At 43.6% G+C, this 10,213-nt stretch overlaps 1 protein-coding gene across 1 annotated transcript in view; it reads left to right on the forward strand.

The window, feature by feature from the left end:
* The first annotated feature begins 966 nt into the window (after window positions 1–966).
* Window positions 967–10,213, forward strand: part of GATA4 (GATA binding protein 4) — a 55,312-nt gene continuing 46,065 nt past the window's right edge. The window contains exon 1 of the mRNA XM_018569623.1: window positions 967–1,489. Coding sequence (XP_018425125.1) covers window positions 967–1,489 — 523 coding nt within the window. The remainder of the gene's footprint in view (window positions 1,490–10,213) is intronic.

Consider the following 10,213-nt stretch of genomic DNA (forward strand, 5'->3'; position numbering starts at 1 on the left):
ATTAATCTTCTATGATCGGGCGATCCTTCATCATCCCATTCAATGGTGTCCTTCCATCAGGTTTAATTTTCACCCTGACCCTCGAAGAACAGAGGCGGCATAAAAACAGAAGAAGTCAACAATAATAATGTTTACAAATCTTCATTCTAACAGTTTACATTTTTTTTTCTTTCCAAAATTATAAATGAGGAAAACGCAAAACAATAGATGTATATACAATACTTTGATCTATGGCTCTGATGATGGTGTTCCTCTTGCACTGTGATGTGTGTTCGGTTGAATTATTGATGTTTGTGTGTGATATATTCATGTGTGATTACATGTAAGCTCAGGCATATGGCTCCAATATAACTCTGGACAGATGTTGTGTGTCTGGAGGGAGTCACCTGTAGACTGTAGGGATCCCTCCACTGTGTAATAGAATGTACTCCGAGCTGGTGGTGGGGGAGTGGGACAGGTTTGGTGAGAACAATGGTGTCTGTCACCTGTGGAGACCCCTGTGTAACCTCATTAGTGTCTCTAGCCTGCTCTGATTCTCTTCTCTGTCTGACTTGTAGGTGTGAGGTATAAATGCCACCCGAGGGGAGGGGTCTGCTCACTGTACACTGGACATTGGACATGGTGGGATTGCTCTGAAGGATTGTGTCCTGATCAGCTGTTGACTCATCTGTGGCCTTCAGAGGAGGAGATCCAGGAGAACCTGCCACTGGAAGGGACATCTAGAAGGATTCGGTCCAGAGAAAAGATCTGGGATACAGCCCAGAGGACAAGGGATCTGGGATCCGCTCAAGAGAAGACATCTGGGATCCACTCAAGTGAAGAGATCTGGGGTCCAAACTAGAGAAGAAGATATCTGGGATCCACTCAAGAGAAGGAGGATCCAGGTTGTCACTGGAGGAAATATTGGATCCTGTGCTGCATCTCTAGAGAAGTTCTTTGGATCTGTGGCTGGTGAGAGCTGGAAGGATGTACCAGAGCATAGCCATGGCTGCTGCTAACCACGGACCCCCATCTTATGAAGGGGCTGGGGGCTACATGCACGGTGGTGCTACCTCTTCTCCGGTCTATGTGCCCACCACCAGGGTGTCCACCATGATCCCCAACCTGCCTTACCTCCAGAGCAGCGGCCATTCTCAGCAGGGCAGTCCGGTGTCTGGACACAACATGTGGGCACAGGCTGGGGCAGAGAGCTCAGCCTACAACCCCGGGACCCCTCACCAGTCGGTGTCTCCCCGCTTCGCCTTCTCCTCCAGCCCCCCCATTAGCGCTGCTTCCTCCAGAGAGGTGTCCTACAGCAGCCCCCTGGCCATCTCCGCAAATGGGAGAGATCAGTACAGCCGGGGGCTCAGTGCCACCTACAGCAGCCCCTACCCAGCCTATGTCACCCAGGACATGAGTGCCGCCTGGACTGCCTCCCCCTTCGACAGCTCCATGCTTCACAACCTACAGAACAGGGCAGGACCCGGCGCCCCCCGACACCCCAATATAGGTGAGTGCCATTCATACTGCCTGATCCCGGGTGCTACTATATGTGCCATTGTGATACAGCATGTGTGTATATATTGCTGCCATGCCAGATAATGTTCAACCATAGATACACCACCCTGCAGATGGAATGCGTTTTATGTATCGAGTGATATTATTAAATATAACACATTCCGAGCGATTTACTAAAGAAGTTCAGAATCTTCATTAAAAAAATGTAAACAATCATTTCAATCACGAGAAAAGCAAATTGCTATTTATTATAAATACCCGAACTTGTGTTTGACATGACTGGATATTGTGGCGAACAGTGACACAATTTCTGGAGTGAAGAGTCTCAACTTCTTTAGTAAATCAGCAGCAGAATGTATATAGTAATACAGTACATGTCTACAGGAAATAGTAAAATAATACATATATTTAGGGTCATTTGATGCAGACCAATATATAATATATACTCACTTTTTATAGCTGTGTATAGTGTTTTTCCTGTTCTTGGTTAATATTACTCTTGTTATTATTGTTATTATATTTTTATTATTATAGAAATGAAATATTCTATGGAATGCCTGGAAGAGGTAAGGGCCAGGCTTCATGTGCTGTTTTTTTGCTGCACTCCAATGCTGATAACAGTCAGCAGAAAGTGAAAGTTTAAAGTCTGCAGCTGTAGAATAATTCTTACAGGGATATTTATCATTCGTTGTGTACTATGTGTCAGCTGGGGCGGCACGGTTTGAACTGCATGCGGCGTATTTTATGAATGTGTTATGAGCTGTGCAATTCGTCAAGGTGTCAGAAGGTGTTTAAAGTCTGGTACATTGCAGAGGTCACCCAGCATAATACTGCACATCATTGTTTGCAATGTATGGGAAATATGTTGGTTAGGTGTTTCCAACACAGCAGAACCAGAGGGGGATCAGTTTGGGTCTGGAGACATATGTTGTCCCCCTTCTGACAAGTTCAAGGGGTCTTCCTGCCATAATAATATTCACATAACTCAATTTTTTGACAACTAAATGTTGATTTTCTAAGGCAGCGGCTTGTATTTTGGCAAGTGTTCACTTGTATCATCCAACCCAACTCTGTAGGTGGCTTAGGAAAGGTATTACCTCTGATCCTCATTGGCTGATTGAAACTAACACTTGGGCCGATTTACTAAAGTAACAGAGACTGTTCGATTAGCACTACGCTCATTAAATACAATGAAGCTGTGTTCTCTTCAATCAGCATGGGACTGTGTTGGGCAGCGCTGTAGCCAGGGGCTGACTGGCAACTTTTAGCCCAGGGGGCACCGTCCAGCGCCTGGAAATGCATGTCCCGGGCGTCGTGAGATAGGAATCCCACACCCCTGCTGCCCCTCTACTCCCTACTGCCCCAAGGCTGGGCCTTGGTTGGCCTTGTGGGAAATCCGGCCCTGGCCCCCCTCAAAGCTGTGTTCACTTCAATCATGTGGAAGTTCCCATTTACTTAATTCCTCTGCACGTGATTGGGCATTCAATGTGAACACAGGTTCACCAGGCCCAGTGAACATAAAACTCCCCTAGCGGCAAACCTATGGCTCAAGGGCCACATGTAGCCTTTTAAGGGTTATTGTGTGGCCCTCAGGCCCCAGCAGTTAGTGGAAGCACTGGTTTGTAATGGGGCTGTAACAGTAGTGGTCTCTTGCTATCTCTGACTGTTTCCTGCAGCACATCACTAATCCCCAACCCCTCCTGTATTAGGTCCACAGCCTGGGACCATCTCTTGTTGTATGTTCCTAGTCTTCTGTAGCATTACCAGTACTGAATATTATGGGTGGCCCCCCTTGGTGATGTCAGGGGGCAAAGTTGAGGTGCCTAGTAAGTTGACCACCACTGGTCTACTTCTTTAGTAAATCAGGTTTGGCTAGTGTCCTGAAATCATTAGTCTGTATTGTTTTAGAAAAACTGTCACATGTCAATAAACAAAAATGTATTAGTACTCGTATTTGTAAGTACTCGGCAAGTACCAGTACTCGCAAAACTGATATCTGTGCATCACTTTATTTATATTTATAAAAACAAAATCGTACATTAAAACATCGATGTACAAATCCCGGGAGCTCCGTGTGCTCACTACCAATGACAGCCGCCTCCTAACTTTTGAATTTTTCTCTAGTCTAGTCTTGGAGCTCAAAAGTATCGGTACTTGTACTTGGTATCTGTGCAACCCTATTTAATAGTATCTCAAAAATAATAATATCAAACAGGATTATAGGTCAGATTATATAATGTTCCCTATTATAATGTACTGTAATAGTGTTATTATCGTTATATAATTCTTGGATAATGTGATGGATTCATTATAACAAGGTTATGTATGTTGGTAATTATTTCAAAATAGTGGTATTGTCTTCTTCTTCTTCTTTGGATTGTGTAAAACCTTTCAGTTAATTTCCAATAATTCGGATGCATCCCAATCTCCGAATATACCGATATTCATCCGAATTTCAATTCAGAATGAAACAAATCTTACATGTCTACTACCAATATTTCTATCTATCTATCTATCTATCTATCTATCTATCTATCTATCTATCTATCTATCTATCTATCTATCTGTCTATCTGTCTGTCTGTCTGTCTGTCTGTCTGTCTGTCTGTCTGTCTGAGGTCTTATTTTCGTGGGGGGATGTCTTCCCTGGCTGCAGCTATCGAGATCTCCACTCTCCGCTCCGATGCAAACAGGTGTGCGGACGGGGGGCGCGTTGTGTCGGCGGGCGGTCGTGGAGGGAGGGAGCTGCGGCCGCTCTTAACATGTAAAAATAAATTACATGTGCAGCTACCCCGGAAGTAAGATCTAGCGCTATCTTCAGGGATTTCTGTAATATAAGACCTACCACCAGGGTAGGTCTTACTTTCAGGGAAACACGGTATCTATCTATTTCTCTCTCTCCCCCCCCTATCTCCTCTCTCTCTCACTCCTCTCTGCCTCCTCTCTTCTTCCCCCTCCCTCTTCTCCCCCTTCATATTCTCTCCTCTCTCTCTCCTTTCCCTCCTCTCTCTCACCCCCCCTCTCTCTCCCTCTCTCTCTTCTCACGGCTGGCTGCGGCCACTTGCAGAGACAGATCAGCGTCCCCTGGTTACCAGGTAACCAGGGACGCTGATCTGTCATTACCAGATAGCCCAACTCTCCCAGACGCTCCGCAAGTCCCCCGCTATTAGATAGCGGCTCTCGGCCGCCCGGGAATGAAACACTTTCTCCCGGAAAGGTTTACTCTGTTCGATCGAGCAAAGTAAACCTTTCCCTGCTCTGTTGGGTTTTTTCTTTCTTCTGACATCGGAGCCGCCGGCCGCCGTCAGTCAGAAAAAAAGAAATAGGTAGGACCTGGTGATAGGACATGATAGGTAGGAACTGGCTTGTTTTGGTCTGGGGAGGAGACTAACAAAGTTATAGTCACCTGAGCCTCGGGTGACTGGGTTGCTCTTAGACCAATCCCTGGAGCCTCTCTCCCCCTCCACTGCAGAAGTCTAAGGTCCCGGAGTCATCAGGTTCTATACACAGTGTGTACGATGTGAGAATGCCGACAGACATGTCATCACTGCATGTTGGCTGGTGAGTGTGCTGGGAAACGTTTTGCTGTTGTCCTGTGTAAAGCCCTTCCATGTGCACCTTGGTTGTGAGTTGATGAGTGTGTTTGCCATTCGTTTTGCTAGGCCGGAGGGAGTTCTGTATATTTATTACACATTCAGAGCAAATAGGACTTTGAAATGTAATTCTGCCATAAGAGTCTGCACGTAAAGGAAGCAAAATAAGAGAAACTGGACATTGGAATGGATATTAAAGTGGAACTGAAGCCGAAACCTTTTTTTTAGGGGTGATAGAGTACTGGGGGATTATAACCCTATCAGCATTTTGCCATCTGTGTCCCATTGGTGAGATTTCCCTTCACTTCCTGTCCGATAGCAACAACAGGAAGTGAGAGAAATCCCTGGTCGTCACCAGAACTAATGTCCCCATTGGAAGATTTCCCTTCTATTCCTGTTCTGTTGTTAATCCAGAATTTGGGATTTTCTTTCACTTTCAATGATAAAATTCATCAGGACAGATATAGAGGGCCAATTTCCCTAATGGAGAGGGACACAAACACCATTAAAAAAAAAGACAGGGGGGTTTTGGCTTCAGTTGCACTTTAAGTCAATTTTCTATTTGCAAAGTACATTTTTGCTTATCATAGAGAATAAGGTAAACCGGGCACAGACCAGTGGCGTCACAAGGGAGGGGGTGACACCAAAATGACTGAGAGTCATTTTGATGTCACCCCCTCCAAAAAGTCAGGCACTAGGTCACGGACCGAGAGCCCGACAGTGTCAGGAGAGAGGAGGGGACCTTGCGGCATATCTTATCCCGCCAGGTGAACGTCACCTCCTCTCTCTGCCGGCGTCCATCACCAAGATGGCCGCTGGCAGGCTTCAATCAGATGTCTGTACACGCACAATGACATCATCGCACACGCCCGATGACGACGCGGCGGGGTGTCACTCGGTCTAGAGACAGGGTGACACCCGGCCTCGGGACGCCCCTGGCACAGACTACAAAATCTTGTGGAAAGCCTTCCTAGAAAAGTGGAGGGGGGGGGGGGGGCAACTCCATATTAATGGCCGTGGTTTTGGAAAGAAGATCAGGACCTGGGATGGGGTAGCAGTTTGCAGAAGCCCGTGCACTGCTCTGGAAACGCACAGTTGCAATGCTCTGCAGGCTTCAGCGCACACATGTCATGCTCTATATCATTTATAACATTTCTGCAAATGATGGACTGTTCCTTTAAGAAGGCCGCCATAAGCCTGTCCATGGTGTAGAGATGGACCGTTCGCCTTCTGCAAAGAAAGGCTTCCGACAGCTGCACGGCGCCCCCTATCTCTCACTCCCCCCCACCCGAGAAGCGCAGGCCAAGCGCTGTGTCAGGTGTACCCCAGAGTCCTCTGATACCGCCGCCTCCAATCCACCGTATCAGTCAGCTGCAATCAAGACACAATCCCTGCTCACTATAATCCCGAGGAGATAGACAAGACAAGTGTAGACAGCGATTGGATGAGGTCACAGCCAGACCCCATTGTTTCCGTGTAATCCCTGTTCGCTGACACACGCAGCTGATTGGAAACATGTATTTCGGGGAGTGATTGTTACATTTTGTATCTCATATTTCTTTCTGGCAGAGATGGATTCGTCTCTGTGGTCCGGGATATAATATACATCTCAGCCCCCCATTGGCTCGTGAGCACAACGCTCGGGTAGGAACGGCCACCATTGAAGATAATGGGATGCGTCATGCTGAACGTTGTCAAATTTGGGGAAAAGCATGACAAAAAAACGTGATGGGGGGAGGGGGGGGATTAGACAAATGGTTTTTTTTGGGTAAGGAATGGCTGGACCTTCTGCTAGTTGGCCATTTGTGCCCCATTGGGTAGATTTCCCTTCACTTCCTGTCCTGTAAACACAACAGGAAGTGAGGGATGAGTAAGAAAAAATACTTTTGTGGACAAGTGCCCCCCTTGGATGACCCCCCCTCCCCTCTATTCCTGTTGTCAACTCAGCATTTCTGTTTTTCCTCACTTTGGCTCATGGTGTCAGTGGTCACCCCCATGAATCCCCCCACTGGGGGCACATCACAGACACCATGTATCACACTTCCTGTCCTGGGCTGACAACACTCATTCAACGTACTGTGTTTATGGAGGAGCAACCTGGGACAGGAAGAGTGTTAGGACTACAGAAAACCTCCCCCTATCCTCATATCCATAACAAGGACGTAGGTGCCATTAGAAAATAATGGCACCCACAACATGATCGTCACCTATGACAGGTTAGCTTTAAGGTAAACAGAATAAATTTATTTTATTTCTAATTCTGTTTTATCTCCGCTGGTGTCAGCACGAGGTCACCGGCCTGGCAAAAATAAAAATGATTTAGTAAGTGATGTATGAAAGAGGCTTTATTTTACTCTCACTTAGGCGGAATTTATGGAGATTTAAACAAAAAAATGTTTATTCCTCAGTGTAAAATTGAAGGTAAGGTTCTCATTCATCCAGGTCAGGGTATATCTGTAAAAAATAAGTCAAGGCAACTGGACTTGCTATATTTTGAATGAAGACGTTTCATTCGTCATCCAACCAGCTTTCTCAATTCAGGATTGACTCAAATAAAACTCATGGATTGCCTCAACATTGGCTCCCTGTACTAACCTCTCACCCTAATATACGTTGAGTAAGAAAAAATAAAAATAAAGAAGAAGGGTTTGTAGAGAGGTATAAAACCAATGCATTTTTATCTTATTTATCTAATATTTGTATGTCCAATACATTGTTATATATTTTTTACATATGCATTGAGTTTATACCTCTCTACAAACCCTTCTTCTTTATTTATTTATTTTTTTCTTACTCAATTCAGAATTGAGAAAGCCGGTCGGATGACCATAAATTACCCTGAGATGTATTTGAGGTTCAGGTTAGGTCAGGCTGAGACGTTTCCCACCTTACGCTCACATTTGCTTAGAATCGAAGATAAACATATTATTCTTTGAGGCTGGAAATGATGTTGCAGGTTAAATCTGTTTATTTTACGTGATTAAAAACACACTTCCCAATGGAGAAAACGCCTTGTCTGGCCAGACGCCGGACTGTACAAATCTATTTTTCTTGATGTGTGCAAAATAATTATAAGTAAAATAAAGGCAAACAGGAATAACGAAGGTGTGAAGCCGATAAAAATACTTTTTATTATGGGTCGTGTAAACGAGGGAAGACCGAGCGTATTAGATGGCCGCCGTTTAATATTCACACAACAACACAAATTAGGAATTAATTTAAAATTTGTAAATAGTTTGCATTTAAATTGCTGTCGGCCTAATTTTATTTTTGTTAAATCCGGGTTCATTTAGAGAATTACACATTTTCTTTCTTGTTTTCTAGTAGAATTGTATTACTTATTATAAGTGTAAGAAGTATAAGAAAAATATCAGTTTAACATTAGGAATTCCTATGATAATAACCGATTCATTTTTTGGTAAAGGACATTCCATATTAAGAAAAAAATACATAAACATAATTAACATAATTTTTTTCAAAAATCAGATCCTTTTTCTTTTTAAATAACATTAACATAATTACTATGCTGATAAACAGTTAAAATGACAAATTTGAGATTTTTTTTGTCACTTTTTACATATTTATTGTAAAAAAAAATTTAAAAATAATATAATCCCCGGAAGATGTTTATTATTAATATTTATTATATATGTGTACATCATTTAACAGTCAGGAATCAATGCCCTGGATGAGCTGAGGTCTCATTTATTTCCTGCATTTTGTGACATTTTCAGGCTCCATTCACACCAGATCCGCCGCGTTCTGTTTTTCAACGGACGTTAACGCAAAGGGTACGGAAAAGTGTGTGAATGGGGCTCGTTCACAGCGCTGCGATCCATTCCCTTCTGTTGCAGTGCGAGGAAGAAAAAAGGAGAGCATGGTGTACTTATTTTTCTCAGCGCAATGTAACTGAACAAAAATGGATGTAATTGCAACGGAACAGAAGTAAAAAATAAATAAATACATAGATGTTTGTCCACTCAGGATAAAATAAAAGTTGGCAGAAAAAGAGAGAAAAAAAAACAAGCACAATGGAACGGAGGTAGAGAAAAAAAATACATAGATGTTTGTCCACTTAAATAAAATAAAGATTGGCAAAAAAAAGAGAAATTAAAAAAAAATGCAACGGAAGTAAAAAAAAAAAAAAATACATAAAAATAGATGTTTGTCCACTCAAAATGAAATAAAGGTTGGCAAAAAAAGAGATAGAAAAAGAACGTAACGGAACCGGGGTAGAGAAAAAAAATACATAGATGTTTGTCCACTTAGGATAAAATAAAGATTGCCAAAAAAAAACAAAACACAATTTAACGGAAGTAAAATAAATAAATAAAAAATGAAAAAAATAGATGTTTGTCCTTTCAGGATAAAATAAAGCTTGGAGAAAAAAAACAGGCGATGGAATGGAAGAAAATAAATAAATAAATAGATGTTTGTCCACTCGAGATAAAATAAAGGTTGGAAAAAAAAAAAGAGAAAAAAAAAATGGAAAAAAAAACAACTTGCGATTTCCTTGTGATTTTGGTGTGAAAGGGCCGTAGTGAAGGTAAAATACATTAAAATTTTTTCAGTTTTTTTGCTGTGTTTCGAAAAAACCCCAAAAAGTCCTGCATACTGCATACACATGCACCCCCCTCCCCCGATGGAATGTGCATCGGCCCATGTGTTCTGGTGTGAACCGGCCCCGACTTGAAGACAACCATGATCATGATCTGGTGGGCTGCTCCCCGAGTCACAGACATCAGAGGCGGCGGCCAAACAAACATCAGGACCCGGCCCGGCCGCCTTGTGAACATGACCCCCCACCCCCCCAAAAACGTCCTTGAGCTAATTACAAGGAGCGTATGATTGCTTTATACGGGCCGATGGCTAATGAATTGGGTGTGAAAGTGGCCGGGCGGGCCATTCTTCCAGAGACAGAGGCAATCTCATCTTGTTGTAACAACAAGTCCATTGAAGGCTTCCACTGCAGGCAAAGCGTCATCATGGGGGGGGCCGTCTCGGGTCGTTGGGGGTAATTGCCGCCCATTGTTCAAATCCACAAACAATGGCGACTAAATCTAATTATGTAAAACGTTCCTCATCTGAAAGAGAAAAGCTGCTTAGTGGCGATGGGGGGGGGGG

Source organism: Nanorana parkeri, unplaced genomic scaffold, assembly GCF_000935625.1.
Source record: "Nanorana parkeri isolate BGI_ZX_2015 unplaced genomic scaffold, ASM93562v1 scaffold1367, whole genome shotgun sequence".
Classification (NCBI taxonomy): domain Eukaryota; kingdom Metazoa; phylum Chordata; class Amphibia; order Anura; family Dicroglossidae; genus Nanorana; species Nanorana parkeri.